General features: G+C 40.6%; 1 protein-coding gene across 3 annotated transcripts in view; it reads right to left on the bottom strand.

The window, feature by feature from the left end:
- Window positions 1-22,182, bottom strand: part of plcb1l (phospholipase C beta 1-like) — a 129,974-nt gene that overhangs the window by 32,855 nt on the left and 74,937 nt on the right. For all 3 annotated transcript variants that reach the window (XR_014907475.1, XM_085381186.1, XM_085381187.1), the window contains exons 5-12: window positions 21,220-21,299; window positions 18,956-19,009; window positions 17,133-17,208; window positions 12,578-12,678; window positions 11,682-11,848; window positions 5,913-6,059; window positions 4,576-4,733; window positions 623-705 (exon numbers count right to left, since the gene is read on the bottom strand). Coding sequence is in view for 2 of the 3 variants with exons in the window: in XM_085381186.1 (XP_085237312.1) it covers window positions 623-705; window positions 4,576-4,733; window positions 5,913-6,059; window positions 11,682-11,848; window positions 12,578-12,678; window positions 17,133-17,208; window positions 18,956-19,009; window positions 21,220-21,299 (866 nt within the window). In the remaining variant the exon portion in view is untranslated. The remainder of the gene's footprint in view (window positions 1-622; window positions 706-4,575; window positions 4,734-5,912; window positions 6,060-11,681; window positions 11,849-12,577; window positions 12,679-17,132; window positions 17,209-18,955; window positions 19,010-21,219; window positions 21,300-22,182) is intronic.

Raw genomic sequence — 22,182 nt, 5'->3', positions numbered from 1 at the left:
ACCAAGTATATTTCAGAACGTAATCAATTTGCTATTGTGTAATACCCGCGCTCTTAATTTGAAAGTTTAGTCACTGCAAATAAGTTAGCACCAGGCATTCCTGTCTCCTGTTTCCCTGTCGGGGAGATGGTCCACAGTTCAGTAACTGCACCCATGTGTAATACATAAATCCTTTTGAAACTGTATTAAGCTTATTGTCGAATACAACAAATGGAAAACTGCCTAATTTAGTGGAATGCATTTACCGTACTTTTAAATTAAAGTTTCACAGGACACAGTATATAACATTTTGTTACAATGATGTATCTGGGTATACCTGAGAAACTGCTTACACGTATCTTTAGATTTCTATTTTGACTGCTTCCAGTACCCATAACACCAGTGCAAGAATAATACCCAAACATCAAGCGGTTCATTAAGAAACTTGCCACTGACGACTCACGTTGACCACATAGCGACTGAGATAGCAAAACATCAGGCTGCCATTGTGTTCTTTGAGCATGAGTCAAAGAACAGAAAGTGCAACATGTCACATGTTGAATCAACATAGGCAGCGCACATGTAAAGATAATTCTGGCACAATTGGAACCTCTTAAGGCAACAAGGTAAACTGTTAACTTACGAGTCCACGTGATTCTCAAAGGACAGGATGATGGGGAAAGGCGAGGTCTTGAAGGCACACTCTGCTATAGCTTCAATTACCTCCTAAATACCCAAACACAAAGAATACAAAATATACCTGTAAATTACAACATAGGCTCAGTGTTGGATCATTATCTAATTAATGTCATACATAATGAAAACACAGGAGTTTGCTACTGGTTTCCAAGAATTACTAAAATGCCCTTAAAAGAAATATCGAAACCTTTTGAAGTCATTAACTACAGTGACATTGTTTTGTCTATGAACCTGAATACAACAATGTGAACAAAAATCCCATACAGTAGGTCATCGATTGCAGGTATTTAAATAAATGGGAGCTGAGCGATATTGTTGAATCATTCCCCAACTCTGCTGAAGACAGTTCAACATCCGATATTAGATTTCTAAGCCACTCATTGTCTGAGTCAATTACACCATCATTAACAATAGTGGCAGTTCAGTAAAAGCCTTCATTTCCTCCAATAAAAATCTTTGTCTGTAACTCAACCCCTTCAACCTGTAGCTCTCTTCCATCTTTTACAACTCTTCTCTTTTTGCATTTCACTCTCAGACTAATTGCATTAGGCTTGTTCTGCTTCTTCTGTTACTTTCATTAGATCTAAATTTCCTCCATCAATCAGTTCACCCATTTCTTTCTTCTTTTGTCTTGACACTACTCTGCCCTTAAATTTTCATGCCCTTCTCCTCCTATGAAAGCATCTCGTTGTCAGTTAATTGCCCCTCGGTGCTTCTCTTTCTAGGGTTATTCAGCGCATCCCTGTTTCTTACGATTTGCCATCTGCTCCTTGCATGCCCCACTTTTTGCTTTTTCTATCTCTTCTTCAGTCTATACTTGTCTGTTGAAATGTGTTTTTTTAAATATATATAGTTGTGGTGAGGTTTACTATTGCCCTGATGTCAATCAAAGCAAAGGGAAATTAATTAAATGAATTAAATCAAACAGTTTGTAAACTCTTCTCTTCACTCCCCTTAGTACAGCATTTCCCAGGGAGCATTGTTTGTTAGTTTTGACCATGATCACACTTAGAAGTGTGTCTGCATTTTTATTTTGCAAGTATTTATCCATTTTTTGTCAGTCGACCATTTTTAAGGTCTGCAAAAGAGTAGCAGAACAAGAAAGAACCACAGTTAGCTCCTAGATTAAGAGCTGTAGACACATGGTTGCACGCCTCCAAATCCTCAGATGGGTTCTTTTTATTAAAATAATTCAGTTTATTTGACACCAGTGACCACATGTGTCACCAGATCAATAAAGACTGAAATCCTCCTTAAGTACGTACAAAATATTGACACATCAATATACTGTATTGCATCCCTGAGGGATAAGTTATTGAAATTTTTATTAGAAAATGCAGGCTGGATGAATCCCCCCTCTTTGTGTGGGAGGAAATTGTGGGGGAAAAGTGGACAGACACATCCAGTATCACAGAATCAGTGTGCTATCTATTTACACCTACAGGCCAGTGGACACTCTTTCAGTGATGAGGATGTACACATCCTGGACAGGAACGCTGGTTTGAGTGGGGAGTCAAGGAGGCCATTTACGTGAAAAGGGCAATACCATCTGTGAATCGAGGAGGGGGGCTAAGGGTCCATCTTTCATCATCTTACAATGCTGTGATTGCAGTCATTCCCCAACTCTCTGTGAATGGTACTCATGGCCATTGATTAATGAGCTTTGATCAGTGGTTGTTGATCAATGGTCATGAGATTTTACATATTAATGATCAAGGAACTGACCTCCCAGCCCATTGTTCATTCAGTGGGCTGGTTTCAGTCATTGTGCAAATGTACTGTTTATAGGACTGGGGAAACCTGCAGTCAGCTGAGACTGAAGAAGTCCCTTGGATGAGTGACGAAACATTTCTCCCATTGAAAACGATACTTCCAGATGAATAGAATCAACCTTTTGAGACTGTACTGTATCATGATTTTATAGTCAACAGAGCCACCATGTCCTGAAGGATTTTACAGTAAAGATAACACACAGAATTTATATATATATATATATATATTAGAAATAAAGGTATCTACATCTAAGTTTCTAAATCTTTGTTAACCAATTCATTTTGCATCTTCAAAAGTACCGTGTTCAAGATCTAACCACTAAATGTCAGTAGATCGCAGTCATCTGAGTACTTTTGCTGCCGTTCATCTGTAGTGTGTGCAGGCTGACAGTCGGCTGCTTATTTCAGTTGGTGTACATGTCTATTTACTCCCGAGGAGGCTGTAAAAACTTTGTTAAGGAAGTCTGATGAGTCAGTGAAGCTCACTTCCGACAGCGACACTGAGGTGACTTGAGGATATCCTAAACTTTTCTGTCAGCCTTTGTTAGCTGCTTTTAGCTAGCATTAGCAAAGCTTTATTTGAATAACTTCTTACACGATGTAAGAACATAATAAAACTGTTTATCCGAGGGAAAGTGTGATTTTTAGGACACTCCAGCTGAAGATTAGCTAGCATAATGTTAGCTTATAACCATATGCTGTTGTTTAGCCGGCTCGTGGTCAGCTTTCTGGAATGGGGAGGCTCGCATATTTAATCTGCTTGCAATAAGTAACTGTGACAATATCTGGAATAAATAAGAACCTGTTTGAACATTTTTGTGTGTTAGAGCTCTGACTTCTGCTCAGGAGATGAGGCGTGAAGTGAGGAGGGAGAAGGTGACTTTTTTCCAGACATTGGTGTTCTGGGAATCCATCCTAGCTCGGAAACCGTCCTTCAGCTATTGTAAATATTTCTAATGGTTATGGTTATGGTTAGAGTTGGTCAGAAGTCACCGTCAAATAATCATATGGGTAGGATGACTTGCCAAAGTAGGACAGTTTCTCAGAACACTGGTCTGTTGTCCTTTGCGTTTTCACTTGTTTGGTGATAGGGACCCCTTTTCAGATGATAAATTATAGGTATGATGTTCATATTTTGAATCAATCCACGGCATGTGAATGCCTGTGGGTTCTCTTCTTCTCTGCCTTTGGCGTGCCACGTACAGTATGTGGCCGGTCTGTCCATTTTGGCCACTGTCTTTATGATGGCGGGACAACGTGGTGGCTTTCACAAACCAGATTAGATTAATTCTGAGTTTATGACAATGGATCCGTTTATTGGAAGATGAAATAACACAGAGAAATGGTAAATGGCCTGTACTTGTATAGCGCTTTACTAGTCCCTAAGGACCCCAAAGCGCTTTACACATCCAGACATCCACCCATTCACACACTGGTGATGGCAAGCTGCATTGGAGCCACAGCTGCCCTGGGGCGCACTGACAGAGGCGAGGCTGCCGGACACAGGCGCCACCGGGCCCTCTGACCACCACCAGTAGGCAATGGGTGAAGTGTCTTGTCCAACGACCGAGACTGTTCAAGCCGGGGCTTGAACCAGCAACCTTCCGATTACAAGACGACCACCCAACTCTTGAGCCACGATCGCCCCGATCCATGATCGCCCCGATCCACGCTCGCCTCCCAGTGTGTACAATATTCTTTTTTTCTGTTAAAGCTTCTGCATTTTGTTGTAAAACTGAGTACGTTTACATGGCTAACAGCATATTCAGCTGGCCTGAAAGAACTCTTTGAGAATTTTTTAAAGATAAAATGTGGAGAAATCCTGCATCTAGAATATGTGAATTTATGCATTTTTTTTTAATTTATAAGCTTTTCAGTGTTCTTCTCTTTAGATATTTTTAAACCTGATTTAGTAATGGATAAACCAAATTTATTTACAAGTTATTTAATTCTAAGTTTAAATTTAATAACACAGCATTGTTAAATTAACCCTAACAGTTGGGTTAGTAGCAGTGGGTGGATGATCTGTTGAGCAGAATACCCTTCCGTGAAAACGTTCCCTTTGCTTCCCAACCCCCAACCAAGCCCTCCCGTATATCACCATCACCGTCTCTCCTTGTGTTACCTTGAAGGAGATTTCAGTTGTCATGGTGAAGCCATGGGTGATAACAGGCTCTTCTTCTGTGGTGCGACCCTTCCAACAGTCCAGTTCAATGCAGCGGCACCCAGAAAGGAGGACCTGTTTGTACATCTCGACCGAAGAGTTGCCTGCGAGCTGGCCGGCTGCACCGAACACACGAACACAAAAAACAGCTCTTACAGGTATCGGCTAAGTTGATCCAAAAAGAAACAGGATGCCCACAAAAGCACATCCTCCCACTTTTCAAGAGCTCATTAACTGTATTGTTCGTCACATGCAGTAAAAACAATACAACTGTCGTTATCTGAAGCAGGCAAATCTCATCACCCTGTCACCATTAGCGAAGCAATTATCTCTTCACATTAGCAGCATGTTTCCAAAAAATAAGTGGAAGTGTGTTAAAGTGAGAGGCAGCTATGTTCTCACTTGGTGTGATGCCATTCATTTACTTCACTCTTTTCTCATTTTTTCTCTCAAAAACTTGTTTAATTGACATCTTTAAGCAACTCCATGAGGTGAAATATTTCTTCACAATTACTTTAATTTTAAAATATAATTTACGATCGGTCAATAACATGAAATGCTTGTCCTGTTATCAAACTAATGATTCTGCATGGCTCTTTTTGTGTGTGAAGTTGTGAAACACAAATGCCTCATGGACAGAAATAGACTCCACATTGCAACACGCTTCTGCTCCCTATTAGAATAGCATAGTATGAGTCACTATGAAAATACCTAAAGAAAAACACAGTTCGTGAGGAGAAAATTAAAAGACCTCGTGTTTGTTTTTCTCATTTCTTCATTCCACCAGCTATGAGGCTGGGCTATTACAGAAAATTCAATTTTTTCCAATCGCTGCCGAAATCTGATCCACTTCAAAGATTCAATGCTCTTCAGTTCCCCCCAGAATAGATTTGAATAGATGAATTCTAATATCCATTGAAGAGAAAATGGCCTCTCTATTGTGCCAGCCATGCTTGTGCACCGCAGGGAGTTACTTTGACTACCAGTCCAAAGAAATATTTAACTCATGAATATCAATGAATCAAGTATCATGGCATGACTTGAGTGGATAACCTCTTGAGAAGTAACACAAGAAAGGGAGCCTGATATGCAAGGGTGCATTTGATTGACTGACCCATGAGGTATAAAGTTGAGTGTATTCACTTCAACCATAATTGTATTTCTAAATGAACGACTGATCTTTTCATTTATGGGAGAATAAAGGATCTCCCTGTGCAATCAGTCAGGAGGAAAATCAAGTTGAACGTGATTGCGCAAGCAGACCGATAGAAGAAGTTTTAACGTGTGTACGTGCTTACCTGTGAGGTATGTGTTGTGTGAGGAGTTGATGAAATAGTGAGAGAGGGGAAAGGTCATGTCTTCACTCTGGTCCAGCTTCTCAGGAGGAATGATGCTGTTCTCTTCTGCATTCAGGTACCTGGTGAAGCCTTCTGCTGAGATCTGACCTGCATGAACACAACAGCAGTCAGCATCCTAAGCGTGAAAACATTGTTTTTGGTTCAAGCGTCCAAATCTAATTGTATTGTGATGTTCTCTGTTTTTCCAGATGGCAACAATTTCCACAAAAAAGACTACAAAACAACAATGAGCTGATTTGCTAACTGTGTATTTAAAGCTTGATACAGATTATTCTGTACATTGTTCATTTTCACACCTAAAGTTTATTTACTTTGGTCCAAATCAGTTGATGAGTTTGTAGACTTGTGTCTTTTTCCTGTGGTTTAGTTTCTTTTCACACAGAAAAAACAAGTAAACTCCAGGTGAGCTCAACTGCGTCACTGCAAACCACATGAGAACGCTCACTTCAGTTATTAGTCAGATGAGTCTGGAGCGTTAGGAACAAAAGTAAACTTGTCCAGAAAGGTGTTCTGGACAAGTCGATAACACAGAGAAACTCTCTGCGCATCTGTGCTGCTCTGCTGGATCGCAGAATAGAAAACACACCAGGCTACAGGAAGGTGTTTAGGTCACACTCGAAGCGTACACCTGGCGGTTGGGTCGATTGAGTTTTCACCACAAATGAACCGCTCTGGATTCCTCGGCCTCAGTCCAATTGCAAACAAACTCCAAAGCAGTTTGGGATCCAATAACTCAGATTACCTTGTTCACATCTGCACAAACGAACCGCAACAAGGAGGGAAAATATCAGAGTAGAAGTAAACTAAAAAGTGCAGGTGTGAAAACACTCCAAAAGCCGTGCTGTTCCACGCGCTTCACTGTTCACTGCAGTGATCATCTTATCTGCTTTTTCTTGAGTCATCTGACTCAGTATAGAGCTATCTGCCAAATCTTGCAGTTATTCTGATTTGAAGAAAATTTGCAGATGCCTAAAGTTTTAGAAATTTATTTAAAAGTTAAATCACAGAATTGTCTCGTTTTTCCAGTGGAAATTAATGGGCAAAGGGGCTGAGTGCCAAAGACAGGGTAAGGAAGATGTAAAGTACTGGCAGATGGAGTAACATAATGTTGGAATTTAATTTTCTTAATGAGATTTGTCACCGTGTTAAACATTAAGAATGCCTTATCCTTTTAACTGCACAAGCTAAAATATGGTGCGTGGCATATGGTGGCATATGTGTCACAGATTTTTTTCCCCACCCTTTGCAATGCCTTACATGAAATTTTTAACAAACTGCAACATAACTGAACATGGCTATGAGAACATTTGCGTGTTTTTGTCAGTCACTTTTTATAAAAACATTATTTCCAATGGAGGTGAATGGACTGGCATCCCCGTTCACCTGTGACTTTAATAAAATAAAAGCAACTTTTGTTTTCTGTAAACATGTGCCTGCATTGTTCTCCACCTTTAACCTCCTAAGACCCGAACTGTTTCATGGCATGCATTTTTAATTTCTCTTTGCTATTTGGGCTGATTGGGACCTGATGAATGTAAAAACAGAGAATTACGTAATTTTTTAAACCTGCTTTAAATTTCGATAGAACAGCGGCAGTATAATGTCCTCTTAAGTGGATATCAAGCCCTTGTAGAGCAAAATTTGGTATTTTGGTCTAGACAACCTAAAATGTGATGTCCACATATGTGAGCGCCAGGTCCTAGGAGGTTAAAGCATTACAGTGGGTGTGAGACTGATGGTAAATGTCTTTCTTTCGTTTCATTTAGGGAAACTCGTTGTTTCCTTTAGGGCTGTCCCTCAATGTTTTCCTACTCTAGTTAAATACTGTGTTACAGTACATGCTTCTAATTATTAAAATTCAAGTCTGAAAAGGCTCCCTTTGCTCAGCAGGTAGATTAACATATAAATGTATTTTTCTCCATTTCAGGCTCCACTAGCTTCGGCTAATATTGCTATTATCACTAAGTAATACAGTGATCTGATGAAGCTAAGCTGTGATGAAGCTAAGCTGCCCATGGAGCTGTTCCTTCTTCGTTGTTGATTGGTAGTCATGGTCACTCATGATAAGCTTTGCCTGTTGGCTGCCATCACTCAGCTAATCTTCACTGAATGTGCTTGAGAAAGTGAATAACACTGAATAAATAAGTAATAAGCGGTTGATGAAAAGCTCCACATCTCCATCCACACGAGATCATATTTCCATACGCATTACCATACACATCAAACACCTTGCCTTCATGAATTAAATTTTGAACATATAGTTGCTGCTCAAAGCAAAATACTTCCTCCACCTGCCTACACACACACACACACACACACACACACACACACACACACACACACACACACACATACACACACACTTACTTGAAATTACGCTAAATATGCTAAGTGATGCAAGCTTGACGGGTGCAGCAGGTCCCTCTGGCCACTTTATGCTAATTAATGCGGTGCCGCCCTCTGCAGAGTTGCTGGACTAATTAACGCTAGCTGCTGTCTGTGACATCTGAGCTCTGTCGCACTCAGCGTCTTACTCCCTGCTGACTCCCAGGATCTCCCTTCGCCTGGCTGAGGTCTAACCTTTGTATCACACATTCCGTGCAGACAAAGAGTTTCCCCATCTCTCAAGACATTTGTAGGTCAAACACGGAAAAATTGTGTTGACACGGCTGGGATTGTAATGCAGCCGAACCAGAGTGGGAACATACAAGTGCTACTCTCAAGGTGAAACCTGAGAAGAAATTCTACAGGAAGATTTGAGCCAAGTAAAACTTTAGCTACCGGTCACAATAACGGCTCATACTGAGAGGAGAGGAAATTGGACACAGAGATGGATTCTGAATTTCACCCGTAAGACTAGAGAGCTTCCTCTCTACCATTCAAGTGAATAAGCCAACTATCCACTCTTGAATTATGAAAAATTCTCCAAGTGTCTCGTTTCATTTTGTATTTCATTCATCTTCCTTCAAACGATGTCATAACATCTGAGAGAGCACAGACTGAAACAGTCACAGAAAGTGATTCAGCAGTGAAGACATGAATGAGAGGTATAAAATAAAAAAATAAACAAAATCTCCAAGTCACAAATGGAGAAAGTGAAACATTAAAACGTTTAATAAAGACTAAAACTCTTCACCATCATTAATACACACATTTCTGGAGCACATTTAGTTAAAGCATATGGTTTTCTGTTTATCCATCAACAGGGGGGCTTTTTACCCCGAGCTAAACACAGACTGCGTATCTAAAATTTTCATGCCACCTAAAATCCACGTATGTTTTTACGAACATGAGTGTCCTTGAAAGAGGAGAAACTATGTTTATGTGTATGTGTGTGTGTGAAGGTTGCATGTGGAGCTCTGGACCCCTCTGCAGAGCAGATGGCAGCACTTCCTCCGGCTAGATAAATACTTCACGTGGGGAAATCTGTCACTGGGACAGGGAAGGGCATGCTTCCAGAGAGCCTGGGACAGGATGAACACACAACATCACAGTATGAGCACATGGCTGTGATCAGAGTCAAACATTAGGCAGTCAGGATGGATATGTGTGCTTTAAAAAATGACTTTTAACTAATTTAAGGACCCGTGATTTATTCGGTCACATGTGCAAACAGAGTAAAGTAGGCACTTTATTCAGGGGAGATTATTAAAAAGACAAAGCTTCTAGTTTAGTATAGTTTCCATAAAATGTTTAGATAATCATTCTCTTCTTGCACCAAAGACATTTTTTTGAATTCCTGACACAAAAGCATTATTTAATCCTCCAGATCTCCAGCATAATGACAAAAAGTATTAATAAGCAGCTTTATATGGAAAAATGCTGTATTCTACTGCTCTGCCATATGGACCCCTTCGTAAAAACCACCTGTTATGTTCACTTGACTGCTTTCTTATCTTTTTTCAGCTTACTACTTACTCTCAGCGACTACATCGAGGTAACCATTCAAGCCACCGATACTTCTGTCGAAACCTTCACTCAATCCTTTAGTAAAATTTGAATTTATGTCGCAGCTGAGCTTATCACAGTTTGATTTGAGGTAGAAGTCACGTGACATACCGTTAACTTTAACTGCAAGTGCATTTTGTTTTTACATATAGATAGGCAAACGTGTTAACCACTACACTAACACACCAAAAGACAAACCTGAAAAAAGAAGATAAGAATTAGGTTCATAGTATCTGACTCCTGGAAGCTCTGTGATGAATTATCAATCTGTATTCCAACTCCTTCTCCACCACAACCCTCCTTGAATACGTAGCTAAGAAATCGGGTGCATTGATGACTTCCCAGCTTTAACAATTTTTGATGTTTTAAGCCCTGAAGGAGAAAATATACTAACAAAACTAAACATATAGAGTAAATAATCTAAATACAGCTATAGATGGCATATTCAAAGGCAGCGATTGGTTTGACACTATGGGGAGAAAAATCAACCCAGCATTTTGCTCATAATAAACCGTACACGGCGTACGATAACTCATCCATTTTGGCACAGTTGTGTAAGATGCTTTTCTAGCACAGATAAAATTTGAATTGGCAAATATAAGACCTTGCTGCCTGATATCTGGAGTGTGATGTTTTCCAGTACTGGCAGCTCTGGGTCTACTGACACTTGAGACATCATGAAAGCACAGCATGTCCAGGAGTGCTGGCTCACCAAGACGCATCCATCTCATTTCTTTATATATTATTCTGTATCACTCCTAATACTCTAAATATTAAAACTAAAGTCCTTCTATTAATTAAGATGGTTGACATCTATATACAATTTAAACATGGGAATGAAAAAAAGAGGAGTGCGTTTAAACAACAACAACAACAACATGTTACCGCTTAGACAACATATAGGTCACATTAAGCAAATCAGCAATTAGGAAGCCAACACACATAATAAAGTGAAATGATAGCAGATCAAGAAATGGTGCTGAAGTCCTGCACATAAAACTAAAAAAGGAACTGTAGGTTTATACGTTTTAGATTTACTGCAGTTTAATCCTTTGAAAGGAACCAGGCAAACTATTTATTGCCCTTTCAATTTTAGGTACAAAGCCTTGCATTATATTACACAGACAGATAAAGACATGTGAAGAAGAAAGCCTTTGCCAGAGTCTGGGAAAAACTGCTTCCAGTGAAATTAAAAGGGTAAATAGCACTTGAATAACTGATCGTCAGGAGGTGGGAAGGTTTTGGCACTTTGCTGGTCTGGAGCATTCAAATATGTGTTAACTCAATGCCACACTCCTCCCAGGAGTGGACATCCCAGAAAATTCATCCCAAGGACTGCAATACTCTGTATTCTCTGAGTATTGCAACTGCAATACTTTAGCACAAGTTGGGAACAGGTGGAACATTTTGATGGCGGTGATGTGTGTTTGACTGTGAGTGTTTGGTATTTACAGACTCCTCGGCACCCCACTATGTCCCCTCACTTGCAAAAGCTTTGGACACCATCCAGCAGTCTCTATGGCAACACCCCTGACAAATTTATTGGTGGCAGCGGCTGGAGTGCAGGGTTGGTGGAGGAGGACAGTGTAAAAACACACAACGGGCATAATGTACCGGTGTTTTTCCGATAGTTTTTACTATAAATCACTTGCATACTATCATGAAGTCGATCTGTACTAAAAGGTGTTACGTGCATGTCTGTGTACACATAAGCTTGTCAGTGTGCCTGGGATTGTATTGACAGAAATTTGAGCCACTGACCTTTCTGTGCCAGCAAAGCATTGGGTTCATATTTGTCAACCAGCAGCTGGACCTGTTCTGGTTTGAGAGGAGGGTAGAGTATCTCGTTCAGGCGAGGGTCTCGCTGTTTACTGTTAATGAAATCTGTCATCTGCTCCACTGTGAGGTATGGTCGACTCTTGGCTCCCCTGAGCAGAGAAAGGAATGGGGCAGAAATTAGAAAAAATTAGACAAAACATCTTAAAGGGCTGCTAAGCAAGGTGTGGGTGCAAGGACGGGATTAAAAAATAGCATATGGGGAAATGAAACAAGGAAAAAACGATGGAGGGGAGGAGCTGTAATTAAGACGCAAAAAGACGCGGCGAGGCAGAGCGGCAGACATGCAAAACAACAGGATTAAATGTTGTGTTTTGAGTAAATTATGAGAATTCATTAAAAACGCCTTTCGCATCCAAGCCTGTTCGACTAAATTATCCTCTCCACATCCTCCTGGCTCTCCTGCTACCTCACTTAACTGTGATTAAAATACAGATTTATGACTTGGAGTAGCGTCGGTTGAGCTGGCGTGCTTCCTCGGCTGATGGTCTCAGTCTCTCTGGGCCAAAGGGCAGTTCTGCTTCTGCAGCACGAGAGGCCAAACCAGCTAGGCTCGAGAAGTCACAACCAGGGACATTAGAACACACTTTCCTGGGCTAATTAACGTCTTATAAATGGATAAAAGGATCTGGCTTGAACCTGGGAAACCAAATTTTCCTATCGAGGCTACAAATATGAAAAAAGCAACAGATGATTTGGGAAAAAAAATGTATCAATTGTGATTTTTTTGGACATTTTAAACTGGGAATTCCCGTATTCTTTGGAGGTGGAAAAGGTTATTATTACCACACAGAGAGAGCAGAGAGAAACACAGTACTTACACTTCAGAGAAGATGTGGTCCAGCTCAGGCCGAGGGCAGATGTTGCTCAGGAACATGCTATAGACCTCTGGAGTGAAGTCCTCCTGGGGAATGGAGTCATTCTGCAGCAGACAAAAGTAAGATAGGTGAATAAATTGCAGGCAGTAGTGTTCGGACGTACTGTGGAAGGGCAAAAGAAAAAAGTGGATTTAAAATGTACAAGCTGATAGATAAAAGATACTTTTTCCACAGTGACAGGTGCTCTGGAGAAGACTTTTCTTGCACGCCTCAGTGCAACAAAACTGTGTTTTTATTAGTTAAATAAAATGTGTTTAACTCTATTTTCAGTTTAATGCACTGATCCTAACATAGCCTTTACAAAAAGGCAATCTTTCATGTAGCATCTTCTTTATCTATGAGACGCTTACTTGTGCATATCTATGTAAAGTAATGAGTATGTGCACAGTAAAGTGAATTTTATATTTGTATAATCTTCGGATAAACAGAATTATTTAGTTTAGCCAATTTAGCTTAGCTCTACAAGTTTTGAAAATTAGTCAAATCCCTTGTAACTGTTGCTTAAGAAAAATATATATACAGTGGCTTGCAAAAGTATTCGGCCGTCTTGAACTTTTCCACATTTTGTCACATTACAGCCACAAACATGAATAAATTTTATTGGAATTCCACGTGAAAGACCAACACAAAGTGGTGTACACGTGAGAAGTGGAATGAAAATCATACATGATTCCAAACATTTTTTACAAATAAATAACTGAAAAGTGGGGTGTGCGTAATTACTCAGCCCCCTTTGGTCTGAGTGCAGTCAGTTGCACATAGACATTGCCTGATGAGTGCTAATGACTAAACAGAGTGCACCTGTGTGTAATCTAATGTCAGTACAAATACAGCTGCTCTGTGACGACCTCAGAGGTTGTCTAAGAGAATATTGGGAGCAACAACACCATGAAGTCCAAAGAACACACCAGACAGGTCAGGGAGGCCAAGAGGCCCATGGTGACTCACCTTCCAGCAGGACAACAACCCTAAACATAAAGCCAGGTCAACAATGGGATGGTTTAAAACAAAACATATCCATGTGTTTGAATGACCCAGTCAAAGTCCAGATCTAAATCCAATCGAGAATCTGTGGCAAGCTCTGAAAACTGCTGTTCACAAACGCTGTCCATCTAATCTGACTGAGCTGGAGCTGTTTTGCAAAGAAGAATGGGCAAAGATTTCAGTCTGTAGATGTGCAAAGCTGGTAGAGACAGACCCTAAAAGACTGGCAGCTGTAATTGCAGCAAAAGGAGGTTCTACAAAGTATTGACTCAGAGGGCTGTATAATTATGAACACCCCACTTTGCAGTTATTTATTTGTAAAAAATGTTTGGAATCATGTATGATTTTTGTTCCACTTCTCACGTGTGCACCACTTTGTGTTGGTCTTTCACGTGGAATTCCAATAAAATAGATTCATGTTTGTGGCTGTCATGTGACAAAATGTGGAAAAGTTCAAGGGGGCTGAATACTTTTGCAAGCCACTGTAGTAGTATTTCCTTTTTCAGGACCTCTTTCAGAGTAAGGTTGGACACATTGGAGCAAATATTCTAATTTCTGGAGCTAACTCTGTTGCTTATCATCTGGTTATTTGCGTCTGTGAAGTCAGACTTGGTTTCTCATATGACGTGTTCCCCTTCTGTTCTTCTATCGTGGTTTGACGAGGAAATATTTTTTACATCAGGTTGTGATGTCCTGAGAATTATAAATGCAAACTTCACTTCTGTACAGTTCCTTTTAAGCATGCAGTAGTCAAGTCCTACTTAAAGGATAAAAATTTGGAAGTGGATCTTCTGAGTGTTATTGATACTATATCAAAACTGCATCTTTGACTAAAATTTAAGAAAGGTTTGTTTATTTGTCATCCTTCCTACACGAGAACAATGTTTATGAGACCTTTCACAGAACTGAGTCTGCGTTTTTGAAAGTAACAAACAATATTCTGATATTCTGCAGATTCTGGTTGTTCTGTCTTAATTATGTGGAGTCGTGTGCTGCTTTTGACACTGTCGACCTTGAGTTACGCATGGAGTACTTCGAGCACTGTGGAGAAGTTAAGGGTTTGACTCTTAACTGGTTTAAACCCTATATTAAACAGTTAACATTGGAAAATACTCTTCTGCATTAGCTATTATAAAATCTGGACCTCCAGAGGGGTCTGTTCTTTATGCTTTGCACATGCTCCTGCTACATCAAATTATTCACAAGATAGAATCTCTTAATGATTTAACTGTATTTACACTTGGATCTTGGATATCACTGTGCCACAAGAAGGCTCAATGAGTGAATTTTGGATAGAAGAAACTGATGCCACATTGTTTGGCTCTCAGATATTAACTGAGAGGTCGAAGAATAACCTGGGCTCCTTAACTCTGTTTATTATTAAAATACAGGCTAACTTTGGGATAATCACATTAGAAGTTTCACAGATAAATAAAACTAAAACATATATTTTCAAGCCTTTGGAAACTGATGATTTCTGGAACTGTGACTGGTGGATTGGTAGCTACTGGTTTATTTGATGTAAACCCTGTGAGCCATAGCCATACCTTTTTAGGAACCTGTTTATTCTATTTTATTTTGGCGTAAAGAACTTTGGTTTTAAATGTACTTACTTATTATTAAACTTTCCCCGCATACTAAGAAATTTCATGTTGTGCAGACTTCCTAGTTAGAGTACTGCTGAGGTAAAGACATCTATCCACTAACTCACTAATGTGACTAAAAGAAACACAGATCTGTCATTCCATCTGCCGTCTTATAGTTGGCCCCCTTGAAGCAATTGCAGAGATGCAAATAACAAACAGCAAATGACTGCCTGCAATTTGCACTTAGCGTCAGGGCTTCTTATAGAGCTATCAGAGGCAAACGGGTATGATAAAGACACAGCGTGCTCAGCAGCAGGGAACAGCATTTTGCCAGCAAGAAACAGAGCAGAACCACACAATCTTAGAAAAGACCTGGAAGGAGGGAGGTGAGGAAGGATGCACAGAAGTAGGGGGGATGCAGGTCAAGCCCTGTTGAGACTCAGTGAGTCATTCAAAAGACATTGGTGCGAGCTGGGCTGTGTATGTGCTTTTGCCTGGGAGTGTGTGCGTTTGAGGGATTAACAGCAATACCATTTAGCTGTAATTACTTGTGCAATGGAATAACAGCAAATCCCAGCAGACCTTCATACAGCAATCGGTTTTTACCTCCTGCTCTCTCTCCCTATGCTAATTATGTATAGCTTGTTCTGACTGTGGGCGTGTGTTTGTATTCCCGTGTGTGTATATTTATTTATTTATATATATATTAATTCGATTTGTGTTCAGAAGCCATTGATTGTAGCCAGAGTTGGCCACAATTCGCTAATCAGATTAAAAATAATAAGTAGCTATAAACAGCTGAGATTACATTTAAAATTAGGGTGCCATCAGATCTTATTGTACATGGTCAAAGGTTCTTTTATTGCGTTTTGAATACATTTTATATTACTGGCAGTTCTTCTTGTAATCGGAAGGTTGCCGGTTCGAGCCCCGGCTCCGACAGTCTCAGTCGTTGTGTCCTTGGGCGAGACACTTCACCCTTTGCCTACTGGTGGTGGTCAGAGGGCCCGGTGGTGCCAGTGTCCGGCAGCCTCACCTCTGTCAGTGCGCCCCAGGGTGGCTGAGGCTACAAATGAGGTTTTCCATCACCAGTGTGTGAATGTGTGTGTGAATGGGTGGATGACTGGATGTAGTGTAAAGCGCTTTGGGGTCCTTAGGGACCAGTAAAGCGCTATACAAATACAGGCCATTTACCATTTACTGGGAATCAGTGTTTCTGGGATTTGATAAGAAAACTGCAGAAAAAGAAACTGAAGCCCACTTGTATGCACACAGAACACCTGTGCTTTGCATCAGGTATGTTATATATTCTGATTTTAACCAATTGAAAATGCTGAATATCCAAAATGCATTTCATTTCACTACAGACTTAACCTAAGATATAACCTTTTCAGTGAGTAATTTAAATGTAAACACGTTATATGAGTTCAGTCACATCTGAAAGTGACCTGACCCAATTCCAATTAGCTTTACAGCACCGAACAGCAGTTTCCCACTTCTAGGGATGAAAATTGTTTGCTACTGTTTGAATACAGAGCACTGTTTGCACCTCTATGCATTAGGGTGCAGCGTCTCTCTAGTGGCATCTAAAAAAAGGTAGCGATAAAACAGCTTTTGTCATCTCTATTGCTCCCACTGGGTCTATTTGTTGCATTACAACCCAGGCTAAATCCATTCTGTGCTGGAACTCATGCAGATATCCAGAAAATAAGACGAATAAGCACAGCCGCAATCAGTTTGTGTTTTAAGAGATGAGTTGAATAGTCAAAACAGAAATGGATGGATGGATGGATGGAAAGATGAAGGCAACTGTACATAAAAGAGACAGGATGAGATGGAGACAGAAGCCGGTTCAGGGACGGAGGAAATATGAGGCGACAGTAATACTAGAAAAAAAAACAGAGAGCTTCAGTATTTTGGAGTCTCACTCTGCCAGAAGGGAGGTTACAGCTTTCCAACGCTGTCTCCACTCGTTTCCTGTCTGCCGAGAACATCCTGAAGATACTGTAGGGAGACAAAAAACATGCTGTTATGAGTAATCACAGAAAATGCCACACACGGAGAGAAATTCTCACTCCTTTAAAGGCTGTGTGTCAAACGGATGAATTCGTCACAGCATTTAACTGACACATATTAAGATTATTCTGTGAAAATGTAATATTGTAGCAACAGCTTAGGAGGCAATGGAAAAAAATAAAAAGGGTGAAACTACAGGCCGGACAGAATGCAACACTAAAGACAAATATTAGACTCAGATGATGCCTGTGTGGGGAAAGAAATGCAATATAATAAGGGAGGGGTAGAAGATGGGACATCAGGATTTAAATACTGCAGTCTAACAGCCTTGCAATGAATTTTACATTCATAAAGGTTACGCAGTAAATTTCTGTTTATGCTGAAATAGTTGGAGAGCTACTGATTCAGCTTATTTGGAGCATTAGGAAGCTGTGCAATAATGCAGCAGCATAAATCTGTTCCTAATATGTTTGCTCTCATAGATAGATGGGTGGACTGAGATAAAATAGTGTAGTTTTAATATTTTTAATATTCACATTTAAACATGGAAAATATCTTGATTTTAATACTGCTTACAGTGAATTGCAAAGTTTTCCATGGCAAATGCCACTTGTGTACATAAAAGTGACAAGTCTTCATGAATGCGATGCCACACAGGCCCCAACAAAGATGAGGAAAGAAAGCTTCCCGGCAATGGTATCATTTTGCAAATCACACCAATTTTCATCATTGCTGTCATAATTTTTATTATCATGTCATTGTGCTTGTGCTATAAAGTCTGTCTCAACAGAAGCATCTTTTTTCTTGCATAAATAAACAAAAGGCGTGCAGATGTAATGTTTCTTTATGATGTGCGCATGTAAATAACGCAAAATGATCTCAAATCACATCACATCGTCACATCATCAGCGTCTCGGTTCATTTAACTCTGGAAAAACACTGCCGACAGACATCTGTGTTTTCAAGCTTCTGTCATCTGTTTTATTCCGGTGTATACAGACAATAAAAGTGATTTACAGTGGACTCTAGTGTCACTGCAGCCACAGCAGGACATTTAGGTCTGGTTCTGTTCGGAATAGCCTGTTTTAATTGCTTGCAGAGGTATGCCTGCGCAGGTCCACCAGCACTTACTGTACGCTCAGTGGAAGAGCAGTATCAAGCTGACATTAGTCAAACTGACATGTCTTCCTAGCTAGGAGGTTAATTCCCTAAACAGCAAGGAGTGTCTCTCCCTGTTGACACCCACTGCTTTCCTCCGCGGCTCTGAGGGAGGTTATCACGGAGGTTCACTGCTGCCCGCCTGCCTGAAAGCTCAACTTGACTAATGGAGATGGAGAGAGGTGGATTTTCAATGAGGCGATGACAAACTTCCAGATAAATCAAATTGAAACTGAAATATACAAAATGAAATTCTCAGATAAATCACAAACTGACACAGACTAAAGTTTAAAAAATAATAATAATAAAAAAATCACATGGGTGAAATGGGCCCAGCGTGAGATAAATGAAAAGTGGTGATAAGGAGAACAAGAATGAATATTGTCATGACAGATGGAATGGGTAATATATTCTAATAAATATGCAAAAAACAAAGTGTAGGTTTAAGCATCTGCACGCTTAGAGAGAAGGCAAAAAGGCAGAGGAAACTATGCACCGATGAAAAGAGCAGAGCCGTTGTGGGGATGGGGGAGGGGTGTGGTGGTGGTGGGGGGGTGGATGAGTCACACAGACTTACTTCTTGACGGGGATTCTTCCCTCAGGGTTTAGCTGCAGCTTCAGCCGGGTGTATCTGCATTGCACAGAGCACACATCAGCAGCAGCTCGTGATAGCAGTTTATTCAGTGTGAGTGACACTCTTCATCAGGTCTAATGTATGTGTGGGGGCTGTTTGCTTGATCTTACATGCGTGACTGACATAAATGACTGTCTGCCATGACCAGGTTTGCAGACTCGTACGTAATGCATCGGAAAGAGATAAAAAGCACGTATCTAAATATCTTAAAGTGGCTGACTGTGCATGAGTGGAGTTCTCTTTGCATACTGCGGATATATCTGCCGGCGTTTACACGGGAGGTCAGAACTGTGGGCTAATCCCTGGAAGTCTTGAACGCTGGCAGGGCAGAGCAGTGCAGCAGCAATGCACAGGCAGCGTGTAACCTGGCCTATAAATAGCTCGGCTGCAACAGGAGCCATCATTGTAGGCTGGGCTTTAAGTGGCTGCTGGCTAATAATTAATATCCATTACAGTGTCCACTTGACAGAACTTGGCGACTGCCTCAGGCTAATAGGCTGGTGACTTTTAATTGTCAATTGGGATCAAAGTTTGGGGAGTTGTTTTTTTTTTTCTTCTTTTTTAAAAGCTGTAAACAAAAGTTTTGGTTGGGATAAAGTTAGCCAGTAGCACTGCATGAGGCTTTATTTTCTCTTTCTTTCTTTTTAAAGAGAATGATTGAAAGGCTCCCAAACAAGGAAGGGAAGAGGTGTTTTTCAATGCCCCCATCTGACTCAGAGATGCTTGTATTATTCATTATGACACTGGAGAAAGGGGGAAACAGATTACTCACTGTCTCCTTTTCTGTTTACCTCACTACTTTCTCTGTTCTTTTTCATGTTCCCACTCTAGCTAATCCTAGACGTTACTCATTTACTCATTTCTTCATTAGATGATGCTAAAGACATAAGCAGTTAGATGACGCTGCTCAACTCCAAGTTTCCAGACATAGTCACAGAGCAACACAGAGTAAAACACGCAGTTCTAACCCTGCCATGTTTGGTAATTGAGGGCTGTGTTATCCAAGGAAAGTATTCAATTATAATTGTACTGATTTCAACACCTTTCAGCAAGTGGTCATTTAAAAAACCTGCTGGGTTCTATTTAGTTTCCTGTTGATGAGAAAGCTGCCCAGCTACGCCGCTCCTCAGAAAACCCACCACCCAAAATCAGTATCACTGCTTTAAGAGACAGCGATGAGAATTAACCACACGCGGAGAAACATCAACATCACTTCAGGGAGGCAGCATCCTCGCGCTGCAGCAGCGGTATGGCGAAGAATTGCCTTATTTGTAAGCAAGGAGTGTACAAGAACTGCTGCTGCGAGCAACCGACGTGACCGCGAGACCTGCTGTATTCAGTTCTATTCCACTCTATCTGCACTATGTGGTCGATGACCAGTTTTATTGTCTCATAAGTCAATTAGCTCCTCGGGGGTGCACGTTAATGGCTTCTGTTCACTGATAAACAGCAGACAGCTGGGAGTTGTCGGCGAGCAGAGTCCAGCAAAAAATGATTTGCGTTCATATTTACGCTCACTCTGCGTGAGCTTCACTCGGAATCAGAGGTGACACGAGGGCAAAGGACGATGAAAGCGGTCATGGACATAGAGCCACTGATAAGGATAATCAGTGATTTATGTAATACCCTGGAACTGACAAAATACTGGCTTCCTGTTTTTTGCCCTCTCTTCCTCTCTTTTCCCAATTCAACCCAAAGCTCAGCTCACCGAGTCAGCCTGGAATCTACTATATGTCACTACTGTAACACAAAACAAACACTACACCACCAAACAAATGCACACTCACATATGGGAAGCAATAAAAAGACAACTGACGCATGCAGGGTGTTTTATAAACTGGTATAAACATATTTCCAGCTGTTTTGATAATTCTGCTTTCGTCTGTTCTTACTTCCTCCGTTGATGTGTGAAAAATCAGGCTGCGTTGTACACTGCAGTGTGTGAACAATGTAAGCACAAATGTGCTTTGGTGAAGGTGTAAATGCTACATGATGGTTTCGCAAGATTTTTACATAACATTTTACCATTTTTGTTCATGTAAAATACATCAGGTCCCTAATGTGACTCTTGCTACGAGTGACATTTCTAGTGCTTGCAGACCCGATTTTCATATCTATCTTGGGGACTGTAGATTTACATTTTGTTCGAGACTGCTTGCATGTGCGCGTGTGCATGTGTCCGCGTGTGCATGCATCTGGTGACGTACGCTTTTTCGAGGCACGCCTCTCTGGACATGTTCTGCACCAAGAGGTTGGACGCCAGGTTGAAAAGCTCTTCTGCCCATTCCTGCAGGAAATAAAACGCACACACAACATTAACACACACACACACACCTAGAGTCAGGAAAGAGAGCGGCGGTGAACTCATTTGTGCTTTGATGCTGATAACTGCTGAAGGCTGGAAGTTTGTGTTCAGTTTCTGCTGCCATGTGTCAGGAATAAATGAAGTTCATGCATACTGAGTAGGTATGCTGATCATTTTTCATAATTTTCCAGAGTGGTAAATGACTTGATGATGAACTTATGATCCAGGTTTTCACCATGATCCTAAAAAAAGAAATGGTACCTCCGTCTAAAGCCTCCTAAATCAATTAAAAATAAACAACTATTAAGAAATGCTTTCACTCTTTGAGAATATTATTTATTGCTTTTAATGGCTTAGTTTAATAGCAAATACAAAAAATAGGCACAAAATTAAAACCCCATGCATATTATAGAGCAAGTCCCCATCAAAGAGCCTAAACAGCTGTGACCCATCGAGGTGTAGATTCACTAATTCATCAGCAGCAGATTCACAGATCTGACTAGTTTTTTTCCAGCACATCCCACAGATGTCTAAATGAACTGACATCTGTGGAATCTGAAGGCAAAGTTAACATCTTGGAAGCCTCGTCATGCTCCTTAAAAGCATTCCCAAGCACTTTTTACGGTGTTCCACGACTCATTGCCCCTATGAAAAACTCTAATGTCGTCAGAGAGTACCTTTGCAATTCAGACACGAGCTTGGTTTGCACTAATGTTTAGGTATGTGGTACGTTTAAGATTAACATCCACATGAATCCAAGAATCCCAGGAAAACATTACCCAGAGCATCACACTGTTTCTGGCAGCTTGCCTTCAATTCAATTCAATTTTATTTAAATAATACAAAACAAAAACAGTTGCCTCAA

This window comes from Rhamphochromis longiceps, linkage group LG15 (genome assembly GCF_057381845.1).
Source record: "Rhamphochromis longiceps isolate RC_006_pf linkage group LG15, R_longiceps_female_GT1.1, whole genome shotgun sequence".
Classification (NCBI taxonomy): Eukaryota; Metazoa; Chordata; class Actinopteri; order Cichliformes; family Cichlidae; genus Rhamphochromis; species Rhamphochromis longiceps.
The sequence above is the reverse complement of the archived record's forward strand: the minus strand, read 5'-3'. Positions and strand labels throughout refer to the sequence as shown.